Consider the following 24,953-nt stretch of genomic DNA (forward strand, 5'->3'; position numbering starts at 1 on the left):
GGGAAGTTAAGTTGACCTCATTGCCTTAGGTAAGAGAGTTTTGACCACAACCTAACAACAACCCTGAGGTGTACACCGTCGCCCTTGAGCCCTCGTGTGTGTGTGTGTGTGTGTGTGTGTGTGTGTGTGCTTTTTATTGGAGAGGAGAGAAACAGTTGGGGGGGGAAGAGAGAAAGAATGGAAGGACAAACAGACGAAGAGAGGGGTACTAAATGCGGAAATTGCGACCATGTTTACAGAACCTAATTGGGGAAGTGGCGGAAGACATATTAATCTCCCCAGGACCCATAAAGGTCACATTATCGTCTCTCTGGACTAGGAATATAACCCACCTCGTCCTCCTGTGTAAACCCTCATTATGACCCCATTTCGGGAGGGCTTGCTTCGTATATGCTAGAGCCATAAGGGCATGTAAATTAGCCCCGTCGCTAATTGCGTCATTTACAGGTGAAATTGTTGCCTATTTTTGCATAAATTTTAGTTGGGTAATGGGTAATGACTATCTCATTTAATGCAGGTGATATCAGATTAATGCAATGATATGTACTTCCCCATTTTCCTCTTACCATTGCCTTTACATCACAGATCTCTCTCTCTCTCTCTCTCTCTCTCTCTCTCTCTCTCTCTCTCTCTCTCTCTCTCTCTCTCTCTCTCTCTCTCTCTCTCTCTCATTTATATATTACTATTTATAAGCCCTGTTTATAAGCCTCAAAGAGATTTCGTAAAAGAGGAGGAAGTCATATATCTTCTAGTTAATGGAGAATTTACGACACACATGGTTGGCATCATATTGTTGTTAGCTTGTGCATAAGCGCATGGTGCTTTAACCTTCATACGTATTGTCTTTAAAAATAAAAGAACTTTATATTTTATACAATTTGTGATGTTAGTTTCTGATCTTTTCCACTTTGCCGGGGGAATAATTGGCAAGTTCCACTAATGTTAAGAAATTACGACTATAAATGGCCCGATTTTTCCATTTTACTTTCTCTCGTATTGACAATTAACGTCTCTTCCTCCACCTCCAGAGCGGAATCAAAGTCCATTTCAACTCCTCCGGTGGCAACTCTCTTCACTCATCCTCTCCCGTTCGCCTTTGATATTGCTGTCTGTTCTGTAGATGTTATGCCAGTTTGTGTATCATGAGTTCCCGACGTGTCTTCTGGTCAGTGAGGCCTTGATATACGTCTGGGGGGGGGGGGGGAGGGGGAGGCTGCTTCCCATACGAGGTTCTCTGGGGGGAGACCCATCATACGTCGTTCTCTGGGGGGGACCAATCATACGTTGTTCTCTGGGGAGACCAGTCATACGTTGTTCTCTGGGGAGATCAATCTTACGTTCTCTGGGTAGACCAGTCATACGATGTTCTCTGGGGAGATCAATCTTACGTTCTCTGGGGAGACCAGTCATACGTTGTTTTCTGGGGGGACCAATCATACGTTGTTCTCTGGGGAGTCCAATCATACGTTGTTCTCTGGGGGGGAGACCAGTCATACGTTGTTCTCTGGGGAGATCAATCATACGTTCTCTGGGGAGACGAGTCATACGTTGTTCTCTGGGGAGATCAATCATACGTTCTCTGGGGAGACTAGTCATACGTTGTTCTCTGGGGAGATCAATCATACGTTCTCTGGGGAGACTAGTCATACGTTGTTCTCTGGGGAGACTAGTCATACGTTGTTCTCTGGGGAGATCAGTCATACGTTGTTCTCTGGGGAGATCAATCTTACGTTCTCTGGGGAGACCCATCATACGTTGTTCTCTGGGGAGATCCATCTTACGTTGTTCTCTGGGGAGACCCATCATACGTTCTCTGGGGAGACCAATCATACGTTCTCTGGGGAGACTAACCATAAGTCGAAGTAAAAAAAAAAAAAAAAAAATGTTTTTTGGGGTATTGTTGATATGTTGTACGTCAATACAGACAGTAGACATTGAGGGGTAAGGAAGATTTGTGTGAGAAAGATTAAATAGTTTTTAGGAAATCATATGTTAGACTATTGTGATGCCTTCAATATCGACAGCCAAGGAGTGTTACATGAATACTGAAGTGACTGTTTATATCAGGTGTGTGTGTGTGTATGTGTGTGTGTGTATGTGTGTGTGTGTGTATGTGTGTGTGTGTGTGTGTGTGTGTGTGTGTGTGTGGTACCACGTGTCATCTCTCGCGTAACACGTGCTGCCATGTAACTTGCACGTGCCGTTCTTCGTGGCTTTTGATTTTCCTGCGGTACTTAAAAGTTAGTATTTCTCTCTCTCTCTCTCTCTCTCTCTCTCTCTCTCTCTCTCTCTCTCTCTCTCTCTCTCTCTCTCTCTCTCTCTCTCTCTCTCTTCCTGCACTATTTTCCTGCCATAGGCTATTAAGGCCCATGTTGCTCTCCGTGGAAACAAGACTTTCGCCCGTAGGTACCCCGTGTATAGGGCCAATTTTACCTTGTGAAGTTCATTTAATATCTCCTATACTGCTCTTTCCCGTGGACGCTTCACACTTTTTCATATAATTACAAGTACAAAAAAAAGTAAAGAAAACGCCCAGCGGTTTTACGTGCGTCATCAGCGCAGGCGCAGACGTATGGGTAATTATTTTATTTATTTTGCATTCTCTTTGGGTTTAAAGGTGGCTTTATTTCCCTATTATCCTGATGATAAATAAAATAAATTTACTTTAAATCATCGCTCTGTCCCAAGCCTTTACCAGTGGTGTACTACTAACCCGTTTTCTCGCTAAAATCCCATTTTCGATATACTTTAAACCTGATCATTATCTTGCATCTGTGGCATTATTGAGCAGAGAGATGACAGTGTTCCAAGTGTATTGTGCAACATTTGGTGACAGAAACGTGATCCAAATTCCTTTTTTGCATATAACTGGAACTTGTAAGACTTTCACCACTTAACCTATGGACGACCCACCACGCGCACCACTGGTTAGGATCCACTGGATTGAATTAATGTAAGTGGGGTCCATGCTCCCCACCTGAATATAGAACAATTCAGCATCAGTTAAGATAAACTCGTGTGTTTAGGAACGTGTGAAGTAGGAATTATGACATCTCGCTGATCCCCTTGTCTGTTGTGGCTGGTTAGTACTAGCCAAGGGTGTTCCATCAGTCTGTGACAGTCTGTGAGGATGACAGACATGCCAAGACGGTGTTCTCACATAACAGACAGTGGTCCCGCCCCAACAAACCATCTTGGTCTTTGGAAGGTAAAATGGCATATTGGCACACATGCTTGGGCTAGCCATAGAGGGGGGGTGGAAAAAAAAAGGTGGGTGTTGTTCACACTGTAAGATTGACATGGTACAGTGGCGCTGTATTAAATGGGCTAATTGGTACCTATAGATAACTGAGTGAGATAATTGGGTGGTTCTTGGCCGAGAATATGAGGTCAGATGTCATGTTGACATATCTGTCTTCCTGGGGTTTTCGTGTGGTTGAAATAACGAGTATTCTTGCTACCCTCCAGTAAATAACCTTGTAGGACACCAGGGTCTTCTGATATCTGTCTTTCACATGTACTGCCATGGATGAATGATAACTCGGGGTCATCACTGTGGTATCTCGACTCCCTTTTCCGAACCTGGAGCGTGATATCTTTCGTCATCAAAGATGGGTTCGCACTTTATCGAATCGGCTTCGTTTCCTGAGTCATGAAGCTGGTTCGTGAGCTGCTTCAGTCTGTCTGTGGCTTCCTTCGCTTGGTGTGTCCGTCTGGAAAGCCAGGAGTTTCTTAAGACCACGCACTTACCTGGGACGTTTTTATATATGTGTACACAGCCACGCTGTGGTATTATTGGATGAGCATTCATCATACGAAGTGAGTTGGATCAGTGTCTTGGAGAGGTCGTTTGAGTAGATTATGTGTGGGTGTGTTTGAATACCAATTTCTAATTACCCATTTCCTTACTATATGAAGAGGGAGTTTTACACTGTTGAGTGCCCCATCTCGTTAACTTTGTGTGTGTGTGTGTGTGTGTGTGTGTGTGTGTGTGTGTGTGTGTGTGTGTGTGATAACACAATGAATAATTTGATGATGATTTTCTGGCCTTGGTTTGGTGTATCCTCTTGGTACGGCTTGGGTACGCTGCAACCTCCTCCCACACAACCCCTCACAACCCCTCACTCACAACCCCTCACAACCCCTCACTCACAACCCCTCACAACCCCTCACTCACAACCCCTCACAACCCCTCACTCACAACCCCTTACTCACAACCCCTCACAACCCCTTACTCACAACCCCTCACTCACAACCCCTTACTCACAACCCCACACAACCCCTCACTCACAACCCCTCACAACCCCTCACTCACAACCCCTCACTCACAACCCCTTACTCACAACCCCTCACTCACAACCCCTCACAACCCCTCACTCACAACCCCTCACTCACAACCCCTCACAACCCCTCCCTCACAACCCCTCACTCACAATCCCTCACAACACTCCTACGCGAGCGTGTTGTTGTTGTTGTTTGCAAGCACAACCCAGCAGTTAGCAGCGGACGACCACATCATGTGACTGGTAATCAAATTATTGATGATTTTGAGAATAGAATTACCGGGCGCGAAGATGATTTCATGTAATCTATAAACACCCTGGATCATTAAGTTGTGCTGGCCAGTACGATGTATACGCTCTCTCTCGTCCATTGACGAAGGTGACAACTTTGCGGAAGGTGATTATTAATCGCTGGCGGAGTCCGGTAACACCCAGAGGTTAGTAGATAAGGCTATGTCTATTTTCATATCATTTGGTCATCTTGAACGACTAAGAAATATGTCAGTTATCTTTTAATTAAGTTATGCTCTTGGGTTAAGTTCAGCCATTTACTCTCCCCCTCCTTAACCCGTGTAGAAGTAACAGGTCGTGACACATAACAGCCAAGAGACGTGGGGATTCTTATTTCCGTTTTGGAATTACTTGGTCGCTTTTATCGCTCCATAACTCGTGAGTCAAGAGCGTGAGAAAGTACAACCCCCCATTTTGACCTTTCCTTATAGCACAACCGCTCTCCTACAACACTGTATTGTACAACCTTCGTGTTGTGCGCTTCTTTCAGTCATTCACACTAGACATCCACTGAAGTATATGTTTGTAAACACTTATACTTAGGTTGTCACATTACTTATTGGGTTACTTATGAACGTAATACGTTCATTCGTTACTTTTCATACAGTATACAAGGGTCATGTATGATACTGTCATTCATAGGTTCCCAGTATGTCAAATGAATCATACGTTCCATGCATTGTATGAGCTGTACTTGTATGATACAGTCATGACTCTTTAAAATGTATAACCATACTGTATGATCTCCCCGTTGTATAATACAGTCTTTCATCCATATGTAGCCATGGTCATACATTGTATAGGCTCCTTGTATGAAAGACTCTCATACGATCCGGGGTGCCTAAACAGTCATACATTTCATACAATCCCTATGTTCCTCATGTATGATACAGCCTCACATACTGTCATACATACCATACATAATATAGTCCCTGTTGTATAATACAGTCATGTCATACGATCCCATCATATCTAAGTCTTGCCTGCACATTCTCAACTTGCTCCCATGACACACCCTCACATCTGTGTACCCCAGTACATAATACACACCCTCACATCTGTGTACCCCAGTACATGATACACACCCTCACATCTGTGTACCCCAGTACATGATACTCACCCTCACATCTGTGTACCCCAGTACATAATACACACCCTCACATCTATGTACCCCAGTACATAATACACACCCTCACATCTATGTACCCCAGTACATAATACACACGCTCACATCTGTGTACCCCAGTACATAATACACACCCTCACATCTGTGTACCCCAGTACATAATACACACCCTCACATCTGTGTGCCCCAGTACATAATACACACCCTCACATCTGTGTACCCCAGTACATGATACACACCCTCAGGCTCTGTATAAAAACTCTTGCCTTGCTCTTTGTTTACGCTTTGCACTGGAACGCTCCTTGAGATCTCTCCTAATGTAGACCTTATAGGCTAGCTGAACTGGTAAACTCCCGCTTGTGTAAGTCATACTACACAAGTATACACAACCTGGAAAACTTGTATATATACATCCTGTAGTATACATTTGCCCCCTGTAATGTATGTGTGTGTGTGTGTGTGTGTGGTGTGTGCAATACACATACCTATACTGCAACACTTGTACATATTCTGTAACACCCTTTTGGTGTGGTACCAATGGATTGCCTACGGTATCATACCAACGCACTCTACCAGTGTGGTACCAACGAACTTCACCAGTGTGGTACCAACGCACTCCAGTGTGATACCAACGCACTTCACCTGTGTGGTACCAGCGCACTGCCCCCCCTGTGTGGAACCAACGCCCCCCACTGTGACCACCCCCCGTGTGGTACCCCCAAAGCACTCCTCCAGTGTGGTACCAACGCATTCCTCCAGTGTGGTACCAACGCACTTCACCGGTGTGGTACCAGCGCACTCTCCCAGTGTGGTACCAACTCACTCGTCCAGTGTGGTACCAACTCACTCCAGTGTGGTACCAACGCACTTCACCGGTGTGGTACCAACGCACTCCCCCAGTATGGTACCAACACACTCTTTCCCGCAACCAAAAACCTCATCCTACCGTCTGTAATCTTTTTTTAATTTCCTTTTTTTTTTTTGTAGTTAGAGTCTTCCACTTCCCTCCCTCCTCCCCCCCACCCCCTCTCACCCCCCCCCCCTGTTTACCCCTGCCCCCTGCCATGTTTGCTCCCTTACAAGTCTTGTTTACCCCCCGGACTCCCTGTGTCTGCACGCGCTCCTCATCCCCCTGTTTATGTCTGGGGCCTCTCTGTTTGCTCCTCCTGCCCCGCGTGTTTGTTAACGGCTGCTTTTGTTTGCCTCCGTAAACTGTTAGTTTGCATCAACGCCTTGCCTGACTGCTTGCTGTCAGACACAACCTCCCCCCACTCAAAATGCTTTCGCCCTCCCTACCTGCCTGCTTATTTCCCTCTCTGATTGCCTCCATGTCCTCCTCGTCTGTCTGCTTTCTCTGCTTCCCAAGCTCTTCCCTTTCTGTACCCCCGCGCGATGTCTCCTACTTCCGATCTCCATGACTGCTTTGGCTCCTGCTTGTGCCTTCCCGTCTCCTCCCGCGACCTCCCGTCTTCTGCTTCCCGTACCCTTCCCGTCTGCTTCTTCCTCCTCAGACTTCTGTTCCTTCTTCCTCGCTCTGTCTTTCTCCTCCTTCCGCGCTTTCTTTTCTCTCTCTCTCTCTCTCTCTCTCTCTCTCTCTCTCTCTCTCTCTCTCTCTCTCTCTCTCTCTCTCTCTCTCTCACACACACACACACACACACACACCATCCCTACATGGGCAAGCCAGATGACAGAAGACCCGTTATTGTGGCTTCCGTGAGTGTAGTTTCTGATGATGCAGCGTCCGTGATTGTCAGTTTCTCTTGGTCTACCGTCCTTGCGTTTTCTATTCTACTGGTGGAGCGTCCGTGAATGGAGTTCCGGCGTCATTGTGGCGTCCGTTGACATCAGGTTTTACGTGCGTAACGTGGTGTTGTATACCCCGCAGGTGTGAGCGTCCGTGAGAGTGTAGCCAGTGTGGGCGTCCGTGAATGATGTAGTGGGGGTCTCCTCCTTCAGGTTATTGTTGTATGGGTTGTGGGCAGTTGCGTCCGGTCCCGGTCGTCCAAAGAAGGCCTTGTGTTGGTCTGGGTGCTGGGCGTGTAGCTGGGACAGCCTGTCGCTTTGTATCGCTGAGAGAGAGAGAGAGAGAGAGAGAGAGAGAGAGAGAGAGAGAGAGAGAGAGAGAGAGAGAGAGAGAGAGAGAGAGAGAGAGAGAGAGAGAGAGAGAGAGAGAGAGAGAGAAGCGCTCTTCCGAAATGTTGTCTACGTTTCCCCCGAACCATACGTAGCCAGGGGTGTCCAGTGAAATACTGTAGACAGTGAATTAAAAAAGAAAAAAATATTTAAATACCTTTTTTTGTCGTCGAGGTCATTTCTAATATCGTCCATATATATTTCTTTTTTTTTTTTGCATGTTGGATTTGACAGATCTTAATATCGGGTATTCGGGATTTTTGAAATTTTTTTTCAACTATTTCGTAACTTCAGATGAAAATTCATGGAATTTTTAAGGTCCGTTTTGTACTGTGACTTGCAATTGGACGGAGGACGAAAAAAAAGAAAATGGGAAGCGTTATCTTTCATAGGGATTCGAACCGATGTCAGTTTTGATATAATTTGATATCTTTTGGGTAAAGGTATTTTTAATTTTTTGATACTTCGTTCACTTTGAAATTCTCTCGGATGATATGCCACGTAACCCCTTTGACCAGCACGACGGTACGACCGTTTGAGTACGTCGGTGCGACCCTGTGAGCACGACGGTACGACCGTTTGAGTACGACGGTACGACACTGAGCACGTCTGTACGAATGACTCTTTGAGCACGACGGTACGACCCTTTGAACACGTCTGTACGACCCTGTGAGCACGACGGTACGACCCTGAGCACGACGGTACGACCCTGTGAGTACGACGATACGAACGACCCTTGAGCACGACGGTACGACCCTTTGAACACGTCTGTACGACCCTTTGAGCACGACGGTACGACCCTGCACGGCTGTTCGAACAAATCTTGGAGGACGACGGTACGACCCTGTGCACGACCGTGCGAACTACGGAACGACCCTTTGAGGAACACGACGGCGGTACGACCCTCGTGTATAACGACCGTTTCTAATAACGTTTCCTCCACACTCTTCCTTCTCATAGAATTTTCTCATTTTCTTTCTTATTCTCATTTTCTTTCTTATTCGCAGTTTCTTTCTTATTCTCATTTTCTTTCTTATTTGCAGTTTCTTTATATCATTCCTTCTTTCTTAATCCTTTATACACTCACTTTATCATTGTTTTATCACATGTCTTTTACTGAAGTTTCTTTCGTGCCAACTTCCGCTCTTCCTCACTAACCCCATCACGTTTTCTATCCCCCCTCCCCCTTTTCCCGTGTTCATTACACTCTGTCTAACTTGTTCTTATTTTTTAGAGGGTTTCTTATCTTCCTCATCCTTAACCAGACCCTTCTGTATATCACCTCATTCCCCTCACACACTCTCCTCAACCCCTCCCTTGCCTCACTCTCCCATCTCTCACTCACGTCTTTCTGCACTTTACATCCCCTTTCGCCTCACACACACAGACACACACACACACACACACACACACACACACACACACACACATCTACCTCCCCTACCTTCCCCCTCCATCACCCTCCCTCCTCTTCCTCCTCCTCTCCCCCCTCCCCCCTTTAGCGTCAGTGAGGGGGGGAGGGGGGTTCAACTGACGTAATTTTTGGTTAAGTAAGTTGCAAGGCAGGATGCACACCTAGGCCCTACTTACCACCTGACGGCAGTCGCTCCGTCTCATGTTGTATCTCTCGTGAGGGAAGGAGGGAGGGAAGGAGGGTGGTCTCTGCTGCTGTGAGGAGATGGTGGTCTTTGGATCACCACGGCTCACACATCAACCCCGGGTCTTGGAGAGAGAGCAGACTGGGCTGAAAATAGCGGGTGGAAGGAGCGAGGTGGGTGGTGGTTGACGTGCGGGGAAGGGAAGGGAGAGAGAGAGAGAGAGAGAGAGAGAGAGAGAGAGAGAGAGAGAGAGAGAGACGCTGAGGGTTGGAGACACTGAGGGAGAGTTTATATTGCCATGGTGGGTTACCTGTAGGGTTGAGGACAGATGAGTGCATGTGAGGCGTTTGATGCTATGAACGTAATTCTCTGCAAGCCATTGTTTTATTTTTCTATCATCCTCGCCTTGGATATGGTGGGAGGTTCAACTTGCCACGATTGTTACGGGGGTTCGATACCCACCTGGATGCTGAGACACTGTTCTGCCCAAAGGGTTAAGGCCTTTACTAAACTCCCCTTACGGATGGTAGAAGTTAAGGGCTGCCACAGTTGCTTTGTAAGGGGTCAAGGGGTCATACAGTATTATAAACATAAGGGACTTTCTCAACTGCCCGGAATATGTTAGATCAGGGCTAAGGGTCCTGACGCCCTTCAGAATTCAATAGGGTTCTTAAGGGCTCCCCTGATGTATCAGCAATTCTGAAATACCCTAAGGTATGGGTAGGGATCCTAATTACCCTAAGGGACCCTAATTACCGTAACTATTAAGATATATTGCTTATGCGTCACATTACCGTCACGTAGTGCCTGGAGCGTCACATGTCATACTCTTATCTTTCATTAGTTACGTTACTGCTTGATGTGACGCACCGGTTATAACGAAGTGAAAGAATTCCGATCGTTAATGTATTCTATGATGATGGGTTATTATTCCCCTTTATGATGTCATTGGTCATAATAATCATCCCTGATTCATAACCTTCTACTACAACTTTAAATCCGGGATCTGTAAGCTTTGAAGGGAACCATCTCCCTCCCTCCCTCCCTCACTCCCTCCCTCCCTCCCTCCCTCCCTCCCTCCCTCACTCCCTCCCGCCCCCGCCACTGTCCAATAACGGAGCCTCGTTGATGTAGTGGGTATTACGCAGCCCCTGATGACGAAATGACAGTAAAATTGAGTTTATATTACTGTTGAGCGATGTGTAACACAGGTCGCTTTTGACAGACCGTACACCCACACACACACACACACACACACACACACACACACACACACACACACACACACTAGCCTTCGGACACCGCTCCCCCTATACCATACAACACGTTCTTATTTCTTCCCCTCTTGACAGCCACAACCTTCCAGCTCTCTCGTTTAGAATTGCCCATCAGTCTTACCAACTCTTTGCAGTTGGTAGCTCCTCTTTGCCACTGGCGATTCCTCTTTGCCACTGGCAGTTTCTCGTTGCCAATTCGCAACTTTTCTTTGCCATTGTCAATTCCTTTTTCTCCTCAGTGGACTTCGACGTCCTCAGCTCAACCACTTCTCCTCGTCATCAGGTCACGACGTATTTGAAAGAGTTGCCCTGAGCTCTGGGGAATATTTCACAACACCACTTGTCACACTCAAAGACCTTTTCTAAAATGAGAAGAACATACATACAAATCTGTTCATCTCACACATAACTCACGTGACTTGTTCTTCGTAACCCTACATTTTCCAAGTGTGAGTGCAACGCGCTTGCCCTGTGTTTTGGCCACGAAAAAAAAAGTCTTGTGAGTACTCTCACTCTCTCTCTGTCTCTCTCTCTCTCTCTCTCTCTCTCTCTCTCTTCTCTCTCTCTCTCTCTCTCTGCTTAGGTGTCCTTTCCTCTCAGTGCTTTTAAGGGGAGTACATCTTCTTCAGTAGTTTTAAGCTGGAGAGGTTGTGAATGTGTGTGTTGTGTTGTGTGTGGTGTCTGTGTGTTGTGTCTGTGGTGTGTGTGTAAGTCTTCCTCATCTGAATCAATCGTCTCTCTCTCTTCATTCTCTCTCGTGGGATGCTAATCATCTTCTCTCGGGTCTCTCTCGATCCCTCCGTATTGTTGAAGCGAGAGCGTTCAAGAGTAACGTACTAGGTTTAGATAACACATGCTATTTTCAAGAAATCGTCCGATGTTTTCAACCAAGTTTTAAAGTTCAGGAATCTTTAGGTGAGGCTGGGGCTAGGAGCGAGAGAGTGTGGCTGGGTAAAAGCGTTTTTACTGAGAAAATGAAAAAAAAATCAAGATGATTTAGGAAAGGTTGTTTCAAGTGAGTTGGTTTCTTCCTCGTGGTGATTTTAGAACTTCTGTAAGAAGGTTAGGTCATATTTCGTGTAAATTTTGAAAAGAGATTATCATTAAATGGTTCTTCTGAATGTTTGGGACTTTGGGTGTGCGTTTGACAATTACGAAGGATAGTATTGTAGAGTGGACAGAAAAGGAGAATGTTAAGAGAGCATCAAATTGTTTTCGTCAGTGAAAACTAGTAATGGAAAAAAAGTTTGAATGATTCTTATCTACCCAAACGATCGAGTTGTTTAAATTCAATGTCGATTGAAATGGTTAAAGAATTTTGGTCATGGAATATGTGATTGTTCTTAGCTCTGTTTGTAATACTCATGAATTGATAAGTTGGGTTTCATGACGCTGTCATCTTTTAGCATCATGCCCCGTGTACATCCTGTGGGAAGTTTTTCAACCATGGTTTACACTACAACCCGACTTTTCTCATGAGACCAAACATGTATCTTGTCTGACGTGCTTGTCTTGGACACATGACCTTTGACTGTTGGTATGGCGCATGGTGGAAGTGTTTTGACCTCAAACCCAACTCCTTCACTGAGTCTGCATTGCGCTCAGTGCCCCCGGTCCATGTTCTTCGTGGGTCACCTTCCCACCTGGCGAAAGGGGGAATCATCATTGCAGTTAAGGCCTTGAGCATGGTTTGTGGTCCGGGTGTTTGTGTGTGTGTGGTTGTGTGTACTGTGTGTGTCTGTTTCTTTTCTTTCTCGTCTTCTCTCATTCTCTCTCTCTCATATCTCTCTCTATTCTCTCTCTCTCTCTCCTCCCCACCACCCACTCTCTCTTTTCTCTCCTCTTTTCAGAAGGAGGCGGACGTCAGTAACTCCTAGATTTAGTAAGGACCATTATTCCAAGCTTCGGTGCGATGTATTTTCCACGCAAGATAAGGGGAAAACTTTAGGTGAGGCTGGGCAAGGAGCGAGAGAGTGTGGCTCTGGTGTAAAAGCTGTTTTTACTGAGAAAAAGAAAAAAAAAAAATATCAAGATGATTTCAGATGAAAGGTTGTTTCCAAGTAAAGCTGTTTCTTCGTCTCGGTGTTGTTTTAGAATTTTCTGTAAGAAGGTTTGGTCCATATTTCGTCGTACTTTTGAGAAGAAAATTTTATTTATATGGTTCTTCTGAAATTTTGGGTGGACTTTGGTGTGCGTTTTGACAATACGCAATGGATAACGTTTGTTAGATTTGTATCAGAAAAGGTGAATTTTAAGATTTGATGCCTCTTCTATCATCAAAGTTGTTTTTCCGTCATAAAAACTATCGTAAATGTGAAAAAATTTAAGTTTGAATTGATTCTTATCTACCCAAACGATCAATAGTTTTAATTTATTCAACTGTCGATTGAAATGGTTTAAGAATTTTGTCATGAATAATGTGATTGTGTCTTAGGCTCTGTTTTTTGTGAATCACTTCATGAAAATTGATAAAGGTTTGTGGCTTTTCATGACCTGCCTTTCATCTTTTAGCATCTCATGACCCCGTGTCACATCCTTGATGGCTAACACGTGCTTTTTTCATGACCTATGTGTCTTGTGTATGGCACCTAGCACATGACCTCTCTTGACCTCTTCCTCTCATCCATAGCACCAACACATGACCTCCTTGTCTGACCTGTGCCTTGTCTATGGCACCAACACATGACCTCTCTTGACCTGGCTTGGCTCATGCCTGTCACTGGATCGTGAAAGTGTTTCTTCTGACCCCTCAACCCCCCAAACTCCATGTCACTTGAGCTGCTGCAAGTAGCGCTCCAGTGCCCCCGGGTCCCATGTTCTTCGCTGGGTCAGCCTTTCCGACTCTGGCGAAACCCGTGTGCGGGATCAGCTCACTGCCAGACGCAGACCATCGCCCATGGTCTTGTGGCCCGCGGCACTTGCTCGAAACTCGCGGTCGGGTCTGTTGTACATCGCAGACCTCTCTCCTCTCTCTCTCTCTCTCTCTCTCTCTCTCTCTCTCTCTCTCTCTCAAAACCATATGACCCCGCCCGCCCACCTCCACCACCTCGTCGTCTATGTCTCTCTCTCTCTCTCTCAAAACCATATGACCCCGCCCACCACCACCACCACCTCGTCGTCTATGTCTCTCTCTCTCTCTCCTCCCTCACACTAGGAGGCGGACGTGGCTGTAGCTCCGCTGACGATCACGTCGTCAAGGGAGCGGGTCATTGACTTCACGAAGCCCTTCATGACGCTGGGTATCTCCATCATGATCAAGAAACCCATCAAAGAAAAGCCAGGAGTCTTCAGCTTCATGTCCCCTCTCTCTCAGGAGATCTGGACCTGCGTCGTCTTCGCCTACGTCGGGGTCTCCATCGTCCTCTTCCTCGTCAGTAGATTCAGCCCCTACGAGTGGAAGGTACTGTGGAAATTTCGGGGTCATGTATTTGGTATGTTGCAAGGGTCGGGTTTTGTTCATATTACGAACGGTTTTCAGGAGAATATTGCTGTTATTTCCCATTCCAAAAACAAACAAACAAAAAATATACCTTACATTACTCTGGAAAAAATTATTTTGATTTCCCAGAATGAGGCGATGTGTATTTGACCTTTCGTTATAGACCACTGCTACGATTTTGATATAGCGAAATTCCTAACGTAATGACGGTAAAACATGTGTTTAATATTACCACCAGACTGATGAACCCTTGGAGGAAGTTTTTGACATGAACTGTTTTTCCGTTTGTGGTGATTCGGGGAAACTCACGAGATGCATAGAAAAAATATTGTTCGACACAGATATATATATAAACTGGTTATGGGAAAATGGTGTATTGAACACCTCAGCTACTCACAGCGGTCTATCATAAGCACAAGTCCTTACCTTCAGAGAATTTGGGGTACATCAATCTTGAGCCAGTTATTTGAAAGTCTCTTGTTTTATTTATGTGGAAATATATATCTCTGTGGCGAATGCTTGGATCTTGTCTGTCTCCTGTTGCAGGCTAATGTCTCCTGGCCAATACAGCGGCGCCAATTTGGTCATATCTTACGGAGAACTGAATGTGTAAGCAAAAGAACCATTTTCTTTCTTTACGCATCAGAACTTTTAGGAAAAAAGTGGAGCCTAATGCTTATTTATTGTACTGTAAACAAGAATCATACGGTTGTTAACCTGTTTAGGAGCAGCAGAAGAAGACCATCGGCCGGGATTCACACGATGGTTTCAGACTCCATGTACAGTACCCTGAAACGCATTGGGTGATGAAGTACACCATATTCCCAGAGTGTTTATGACGAGCTGTTTATTCTCCTGAGGTGCTAAGAAATACGACCGAAGATTTAGTGTATCACATAACGCTACATTTTCATCGTGTGGCAATGCATTTTCTCCTCCTGGTTTATGATAATCAGTTCGTTTCATATATCAGGAGAATCTGAAGCATCGTGAAACTTCAGGCTCTACAGCTTCATGCGAGAATACTGTCCATTTCAGGACTTAATATTCCAGTACATAAGGTCTTTCAATTAGATTTTGGCTCATCTGGGTGGCATGTACTAAATTTCATTGCAAAGTATGAGAGGCCACTGGCTAAATCATACACTCCATCTCATTTTAAGGTATAATGGAACTCCATGTAATTTTAAGGTATAATTTAACTCCATGTAATTGTAAGGTATGATGTAACTCCAACTCATTTTAAGGCATAATGTAATTCCATCTCATTTTAAGATATATGGTAATTCCATCTCATTTTAAGGTATAATGTAATTCCATCTCATTTTAAGGTATAATGTAATTCCATCTCGTTCTAAGGTATAAGGTAACTCCACCTCATTTTAAGATATAAGGTAACTCCACCTCATTTTAAGGTATAATGTAATTCCGTATCGTTCTAAGGTATAATGTAACTCCATCTCATTTTAAAGTATAACGTAACTCCCATCTCATTTTAAGGTATGATAGCCCATTGATCAAATCATTGACCGCCTCTTATTTTTACGACATAATTACCCTCTGTCTCAGTAATTCCGTGTCATTGTAAGGTATAATGACCTTCTTGGTCAGAGTAGTGAGTGATTCGCTCACGAAGATGAATTTCTTCGAGGGTTTAATGTGTCCCCACAAGCGGTCAGCCACCAACTGAGTTCTACCAACTCCTGCAGGTGATCGAGACGTACAGCAAGTCGAGTGTGACTAACGACTTCACCATCTGCAACAGTTTGTGGTTCACCCTTGGCGCATTCATGCAGCAGGGTATTGACCTCAGCCCCAGGTGCGTCTCCCACGCTCATCTCTTTGCTTCATCCTGACGGTAAGGTATTCCTTCGTCAGGAGTCTGTTACACTTAGAGTTTCCCCCTCCTTCCTCCTCGTTTTTACTAAGAGTTCCCCCTCCTCCTCCTCCTCCTCCTCGTCTTTACTAAGAATTCCCCCTCCTCCTCCTCCTCCTCCTCCTCGTCTTCACTAAGAATTCCTCCTCCAAGTCTTTACTAAGAATTCTCCCTCCTCCTGCTCTTCTTTACTAAGAATTCCCCCTCCTCCTCCCTCGTCTTTACTAAGAATTCCCCCTCCTCCTCCCTCGTCTTTACTAAGAGTTCCCCCTCCTCCTCCTCGTCTTCTTTGCCGTTAATCACCACGTCCCCCTTCAACAAGTCTTGCTGACCTCTTCCACGAGGGTTTACCCCCTAGTAGATGCACTTCGCGTCTGCTGGTTACCAGTGCCTTTCATCACCCTTTTCTACCTGGTCGTGTATCACCACTATGCCTGTGTCCCTCTCAACAGGTCCCATGTCCCCAGGTCCCTCAGCCGCCAGGTCCCTCAGCCAGGTCCCTCAGCCAGGTCCCTCAGCCAGGTCCCACAGCCAGGTCCCTCAGCCAGGTCCCTCAGCCAGGTCCCACAGCCAGGTCCTCCTCGCTAGTTTTATACCATCCGTCTTATTTCGTTGTGCCTCTCAAAGGGTAGTGACCACCAGGTATTAATCGTTAGATATCCTACAAAAGACCCTTTCAACTCCTTCCAGATCCTCAACACCACGTTCTCACCACACATATAATCAGGATCCCATCTTTCCCTCGTCACCAGTTCCCTCTTTAGAAGTTGCAACCACCCTCCTCCCCCATTTTAGCACAACAGGTGCCTTGTACTGGGTCTTTGTCACAAGGTTCCAGCTCTTCTTTTACAAGGTTTTGCCTCGTCAGGTCATCCCTGGTAAACCTTCCATCCACCTGACATCGCTTGCTGGGTCCCCTGTATCTCTCTCACGGCTTGGAAAGGGTGGCAGAGGAAGAGGAGGGGACTGGTCGGGCATGGCTTGGTGAGAGTGTCTTAGGAAGAGAGAGAGAGAGGGAGGGAAGGAGGGAGGGAGGGAGGGGGAACATAGTGAGAGTGACCTGAGAAGGAAAGGGGTGGCCTGTGTGTGTAGTGGAGGGGTAGGGCTTCTAAGTTTAGGGGGGTAAGGAGGATGAGGAAGGGGTTAAATGAAATGTGTGTCAGTGTTCATACCACATTTCCCATCACCGAATCTGTCACTGGATCAACTTATACTTCACTATCCCTCCCTTTACCCATCGCACGAGGTACTACTTATACTTAGAAGAGGTTCCCTTCCTCCCCCCTCCCCCCCACCCCGGGTCACTCTTACCATGGTATACTTAACGAGTAACCCCCCCTCCTCCGCCTCTCTGTCTTCCCAGATCCCTCTCATCAAGCCTTGCTGGACTAATCTCCCCTCTCCGTCTCCCTTCGTAGGTCCCTCTCACCAAGCCATGCTCAACCACTCACTCTCCTCCTCTCCCCAGACCCCTCTCACCAAACCTTACTGAACCAGTCCCCTCTCTCCCCCCCTCTCTCTCTCTTCCTAGATCCCTCTCATCAAGCCATACCACTCACTCTCCTCCCTCCCCTCTCTCTCTCTTCCTAGATCCCTCTCACCAAGCCATACCACTCACTCTCCTCCCTCCCCTCTCTCTCTCTTCCTAGATCCCTTTCACCAAGCCATACCACTCACTCTCCTCCCTCCCCTCTCTCTCTCTTCCTAGATCCCTTTCACCAAGCCATACCACTCACTCTCCTCCCCTCCCCTCTCGCTTTCCCCAGGTCCCTCTCTGGCCGGATCGTGGGCAGTGCCTGGTGGTTCTTCACGCTCATCATCATCTCCTCCTACACTGCTAACTTGGCCGCCTTCCTCACCGTGGAGCGCATGGTCACCCCCATCAAATCTGTGGACGACCTGGCCCACCAGACCGAGGTCGAATACGGCACCAGGGACGGTGGCTCATCCAAGGAGTTCTTCGAGGTGGGTTCTTACCTCCTCCTCAGTCTCTCTCTCTCTCTCTCTCTCTCCACACAGACATAACCTTTTCAGTACCGCGTTACAACTCACACGGAGAATATTTCTATTCTTTTTTTTTTTTTTTAAGGTTTTCCAGCGGTAGGCGCGACGCGCTAGCACTCTGCCTTAATGGCAAACTATCGCCCGCGTCTGTTGTTAATTGCGTTAGTGTTCTGTATGTTGTACCCGCATATATACCTGTGTCATCTGCCCGTTGCTCAACACTTCTGGGTAAATAGTAGAAAAAAAAATAGTGTAATTACTAAAGGCATTCGCAGTTACATTAATGGAGGTAACTACGTTGTATCCATTACTCGAGAGTGACGTATGTGTTACGTCACTGTGGAAGGAAGTGACGTATATGTGACGTATTTGTGCATAGGCTCCTAAGGAGGTTGTGGGAGGGTTGGGGGAGTAGGGGTTTTCAGAAGGGAGGGGGATGGTTGCGAGGGAAGGGGTTTGATTGGGCGTGGGGGTTGGGTAAGTAGGGTTTTAAGAAGGAAGGGAGGGTTGTGAAAGAGGAGGTTTGAGTGGGTGGGGTTGCGAAGGAGGGGGTTTGAGTGGGCGTGGGGGTTTGGGGGAAAGTGAGGTTTGAGGAAGCGTCCACGAACATGGTGAAGTAATTAGCAAAAAATGTTGCTCTTGGGATCATGGCGAAGTGTTCGCAGAAGGCGTAAATGACCAGCTGCTCATGTCCTTGCTTCGGACTTTACCTGGAATTGTGGGGGAGGGGTTACACACACACACACACACACACACACACACACACACACATACACACACACACACACACACACACACACATACACACACACACACACACACACACACACACACACACACACACACACACTGAGGACTTCGTCAATTGAGTCAGCATACCTAGAAATAAGAAATATGTTGGTAGTTGAATGTTCCAAAGAGATGGGGGCGCCCCACACCAGTGTAAAACTCCCTCCCCGTACAGTACAAACAGGTAATCACACACACACACACACACACACACACACACACACACACACACACACACACACACACACACACTCCTTCAGTCCAAAATGGTGTCCTGAAGTGTTAACTTAAGTAAGTTTAAAAGCTCGCCAGCCATCAGTACATCCGTCCTCTTGCTTCAGAAAGAAACGAGTTTCAGTAGAACACTCAACCAGACGAGGCAGGGGGATGATAAGCCCTGTAGTACCAATTTCAGTGGAATGTGTTGAAGAGTTCCCTTCCCCCCCCCCCTATTTCGTGGGGCGTTCAGTAGAGGGGGACCTATTTCGTGGGGCGTTCAGTAGAGGAGGACCTATTTCGTGGGGGTTCAAATAGAGGGGCGATCTATTTCGTGGGGCTTCAAATAGAGGCGCGATCTATTTCGTGGGGGTTCAAATAGAGGGGCGATCTATTTCGTGGGGGTTCAAATAGAGGCGCGATCTATTTCGTGGGGGTTCAATAGAGGGGCGACCTATTTCGTGGGGGTTCAATAGAGGGGCGATCTATTTCGTGGGGGTTCAAATAGAGGGGCGATCTATTTCGTGGGGGTTCAATAGAGGGGGACCTATTTCGTGGGGGGTTCAACAGAGGGGTGTCCAGTTTCAAGCTACGGCTTTTATTGTTGGCTATTCATCACACGCCACCGGTGTGGCGGGCGCGTCCCCCCCCCCCCCCCACACACACACAACGATCGTTAACGCAAAGCAAACAACAGACTAGAATTTGGATTGGCTAATCTCATTCCTCAGACGTCTCCTTGCTTGCCAGCTCGGACCCTCTGAACCCTTAGGGCAAGAAATAAAAAAAAAAAAAACCAACCCCCCCTTTCCACGAATCCCCCACAAGACCCAATTCCATATCATTAGCGAAGACTTGGTGGTTCGAAGCCTGGGCCCTTGCATGTCCCCAGAAGGCCACACTCCCCACTGGATGTTATTAATTAATATGTTTGTTGTGTTTGGAGCTTGGAAAAGTGAAGTGGTGGCAATAGAACACCCAGGTCCAGGCGAAAATACCTCGCGCCCCCCTCTCTCGTGTGAGGGTGGTTATGTAAGAGAGGCGTGGCCACTGTGGCCTGCAGTGTCTGTAGGAGACAGTATAAAATTACATGACACAGCTGAAATGGACACACACACACACACACACACACACACACACACACAGCAGCAGCAGGTTCTCGGAGAATGGAAGGACCTCTCACCCTCTTGGTCCCTCATTTCAAACGTCTTTATTTCAAGCTTAAACCTACCCTCTACGAGACCATTCTACCTCCAGGCGTAGTAGTGGTAGTTGTAGTTGTAGTAGTAGTGGTAGTAGAGCAGATCCTCGCCTCTATTACTTGAGGAGGTTAAGCATTGTCTAACCCACTTGCTGTCGAGCGATGGTGAGGCCCCGTCTGAACTGTCCATAAGGATGAAGTTCGTGACTGAAAACAGATGATCGAGGTGTAGGGAAAAAAATTTCTCTCTCTCTCTCTCTCTCTCTCTCTCTCTCTCTCTCTCTCTCTCTCTCTCTCTCTCTCTCTCTCTCTCTCTCTCTCTCCCTCCTACTCTCGTTTCCCCTCGCTTATTTTTGTTTCGCTCCATTTTCTCCTTCCCTTTTCCCCATATTTCACCCTCTCCCTCCCTTTATTTCCCCCTTTTTTTTTCCTTTTTCGGTCTGTCCTCTTTATCTTTTATTTGTGTCTACGGCCTTTATCACCATCCCGTGTTATTATGAGATCTTTGATTCATTATTTATTTCATTCTTTATTGACGCTTGAGCTCGGCTTCATTTATTTGTTATTCTTTATTGATACTCGTCTCTCTCGCTTCGTTATGTGACTGCTCAAGATGTTATTTTATCCGCTACCGTTATTATTTTTTTTTTTTAATAGCTGAGACGTCAGTAACAACTTAATGTCGTAATGAAGATCATCTTATAAATGATATATCTATCTCTATCTATCTATCTATATCTATCTATCTATCTATATCTATCTATCTATATCTATCTATCTATATATATATATATATATATATATATATATATATATATATATATATATATATATATATATATATATATCCAATTCTTATCCAGGCACCTAATTTATCGACCATCCCCTGGGGTAGGGTGAACAGCTGGGTTGAGTGCGAACTGATAGCCGTGGCCAGGATTCGAACCTGTGCTGCCTCTTTCCTTTACTAACTGCATTCCCTCTCGACGTTTTCTTCATTCTTTGTGCAACGTATTCCATATCTTATCATTTTCCCTCGTTTTCTTCTTGTCTCGATCCATTGCATGCCTTTTGCTTGGTCTTCATCATCTCATTTTCTTCACTGATTCACTTCTTCTCAGAATATCACCCCTCGTCTTTTAAGGTGACCCTAGTCGCCTTCTCCTGATCGGAGCGCACTTGTAATTAATGGAATGACCACACAAGTGTTTGTGTCATCCATGACTCGCTTTGAACGAACACGGAGCCCCGTTAGTAAGAATAATTATGTCTATATTGATTGAGTCACACATGGAGGTATAACTTGAGTTGATAATGGGGTGGAGGGTGATGGTTAAGTGTTAATATTAACCTCAACATCAGGTTATTCATGGTAGAACAATGTTTAGGGGGGTGGAGGGTGATGGTTAAGTGTTAATATTAACTTCAACGTCAGGTTATTCATGGTAGAACAATGTTAATTTTTTCTTCCGTTTTTTTTTTGTTTCCAAATGTGTTTGAAATTGTTGGACACTTCGATGGTGTGGCCTTAACTCTCGGATGATATATTTTTTTCCCAGTCTGTGTTGTGGTTGGGGGGTAAAAGTATACCGAGGTATATTGAGGTATACGATGACACACTGGAGGTATGATACCCGCCGTCTATCATAGTCCATGAGCAGGATGGTACGACGCTTGGGTATGATGACATGGTCTGTGACCTGAACCTCAAGGGTCAGGTCAGAGGTGAGGTAATCGTGCCCTAAGGACAAGGCAGCATACCCAGAGGTCGTACCGTCGTGCTCAAGGGTCGTACCGTCGTGTTCAAGGGTCGTACCGTCGTGCTCAAGGGTCGTACCGTCGTGTTCAAGGGTCGTACCGTCGTGCTCAAGGGTCGTACCGTCGTGCTCAAGGGTCGTACCGTCGTGCTCAAGGGTCGTACCGTCGTGTTCAAGGGTCGTACCGTCATGCTCAAGGGTCGCACCGTCGTGCTCAAGGGTCGTACCGTCGTGCTCAAGGGTCGTATACCGTCGTGCTCAAGAGTCGTACCGTCGTGCTCAAGGGTCGTACCGTCGTGCTCAAGGGTCGTACCGTCGTGCTCAAGGGTCGTACTATCGTGCTCAGTTAAGTGAGGAAGGGTCATACGTCGCGTGGGCCTCACCCCCCCCCCCCCCCACCCACCACAGACAGACTACAAAGAAAACGTAATAACGGTGACCATTTCACCTGGGGGGACAGGGGTCTACCCGGAAAGACGTGCTTACACCCGAGAGTGTTTTTTCTGGGCAGAGACACTTGGTGCGTGCACGCCTCATTATGCCCACTCCCTCCCACGCCTCCTCAAGCAAGCAAGCAAGCAAGCAAGCACCACATAAGCAGAATCACGCACAATGTCGCCCACACACACACACACACACACACACACACACACACACACTCAAGCTAGGATATATATATATATATATATATATATATATATATATATATATATATATATATATATATATATATATATATATCACATGATTCACTAACAAAAGCTGGCCTGTAGAAGGAAAAAATGCAAAAGTGTCTGGCAACTCGAAATTGGAATCTCTATATTTGCATTCAGCATACCACACACATACCAGCCATCGCTTTAAGAGCCATAGTGAACCCCAGAGATGATATATGCTCCGGTGAATACCGGGACCCACAAATATTCCGTGCTTCTGAGGCCACGGTGGCCAGACCCGAAATAAACCTGTAAAGTAATCTTTTTTATGTCACCCACTACCAGTTCTGGGCCCAGCGCCCTGTTATTACCCACGTATACCCCACTTGTTTTTACTATTATTGCCCACCTGCATAACTGCCTTAACTTGTTATTAACTCCTCACCTACAGGGCAACTATAACTTGTTGTAACTGCCCACCTACACTTAGTCATAACTCCCCACCAGCACACCTACTTTAACCTGTTATTGTTGCTCCCTCACACAGCCACTTTGACGTGTTACAATTCCCCCACTTGCACAACCACCTTACTTTGTTATTACTGACCACCTACATAACCACCATATTATTTCCCACCAAAGTTGTGCTTTGATACAAGTGCCCACCTGCATAACCACCTTACCTGATTATAACTCGCCACTTACATCGCCACCTTAGCTCACCAGTGCTGCCCACCTACACACCCACCTTGACTTAGTTACTACCCACCTACACACCCACCTTGACTTAGTTACTACCCACCTACATCTCAACATATGACTCTGCTCACGTAGACCACTGACTCTACTTTGGGACCCCTGCCACCTACACAACCCTCCAAGCCATCCAGCCCACTTCAGTATCCCACGCCCTAGGTGTTCTTCCAAGTATGGCCATCATTACCTGGCCAAACATTTCTCCCTGTTCCTGGCCACTGGACTCCGTTTCCCAATTTAGTTTACCATATAAAATATAGTACTGATTTTGCATAATATCCGTGATCATATCTCACTTGTATTTTACGTCTTGAGATGCAAGATGTGAAATACACAAAAGTGCACATGGGGCTTAACGTGTTTCATTCTCCCTCTTGGTCATTAGCAAAATTATTTATCTGCTTTCTAATCACTTCGTCTAGTACCTCACAGACAACGATCGTTAGAGAGATCTGTGTGGAGTTCAGCTCTTCGTTCATTGGCTTTTTAACTTTTCGTCTTTACAACGACGTTTTAAATATCATTTCAAGCTGTTTATTAAGTGTGTATCTGTACACGTCTTCAACACGTATGGACAAACTTCATAACCCTTGCATGGGTCAAGACCCTTTAGTGTTACGTTTATTTCATTAGATATTTTCAGTGTTTTCCAGTGAATGTGTGCGTGTGTGTGTGTGTGTGTGTGTGTGTGTGTGTGTGTGTGTGTGTGTTTCATTTAAGACCCGGCAGTGTTGAAGACATTTTTTTTTAACCCGAGACCAGAGCATTGGACATGAAAGAAAAGGAAACTGGTCTTTTCTCCACTCTAGGACTGGATTAATATCACCCAGCTAGCCAGCCCAGCCCAGCCCAGCCCTTCCTCTCATACTCCCTCCATCACCCAGATGTCCCTCCTTCTTCAACCACCTCCATCTGCACATCCACAAGCCTCCGTCCCCTATACGTGACCACACTCCTTCGCAATGAATATGAACCATTTACATTCCCTTCCATCCTGATCTCCCGTTTGATATGTGATTGGGACTAGCAGTCAGTCTTTGATATACAGACAGGGGGCTCGCGACCTGAGTGGCTTGGGAGTTGGAGCCAATCAAAATGGGATGATCAAAAGAATGGTAATTGCTGCTTGGAGGAAGAGTGAGCCCTGGGGGCAGAAAGTCATAAGATCGACGATCTTAATATTTTCTGTGAGTTTTGGTCTTTGGGAAGTACCTGGCTGGAAGGACGGAATTTCTGCAGAGGGTCCTTTTTTTTTTGACATATAGAAGTGATTGCATTTAGGCGATGCTTTTTTGCCTTCACACATCCACGTGTTTGTGCTTGTGATGACCCGTGATGACGTATTTGTTGCATATGGAAAGTGACCTGTACACTCGTCAAAGTCAAGTCTCTTAAATTCACATTTGTACCACATATGCATTTGAGTTTTCCAATGCATTCCGAAGTTATCTAGACTTTCTCTCACTGTCATCGTAGTGGAAAAAAACTGCTTCTTGCGTTTCTCCAGACACGTTCTACAGGATAGGGTGATTCTTGAAGTATTTAGTAACA

The 24,953-nt window shown here is 46.0% G+C and overlaps 1 protein-coding gene across 1 annotated transcript in view; it reads left to right on the forward strand.

Moving 5' to 3' along the window:
* The window catches only part of LOC139765856 (glutamate receptor 1-like), a 1,264,866-nt gene that overhangs the window by 1,137,727 nt on the left and 102,186 nt on the right, over positions 1-24,953 (forward strand). The window contains 3 exon segments of the mRNA XM_071693701.1: positions 13,863-14,108; positions 15,857-15,966; positions 17,790-17,988. Coding sequence (XP_071549802.1) covers positions 13,863-14,108; positions 15,857-15,966; positions 17,790-17,988 — 555 coding nt within the window.

The sequence above is a fragment of the Panulirus ornatus genome, chromosome 56 (assembly GCF_036320965.1).
Source record: "Panulirus ornatus isolate Po-2019 chromosome 56, ASM3632096v1, whole genome shotgun sequence".
NCBI lineage: Eukaryota > Metazoa > Arthropoda > Malacostraca > Decapoda > Palinuridae > Panulirus > Panulirus ornatus.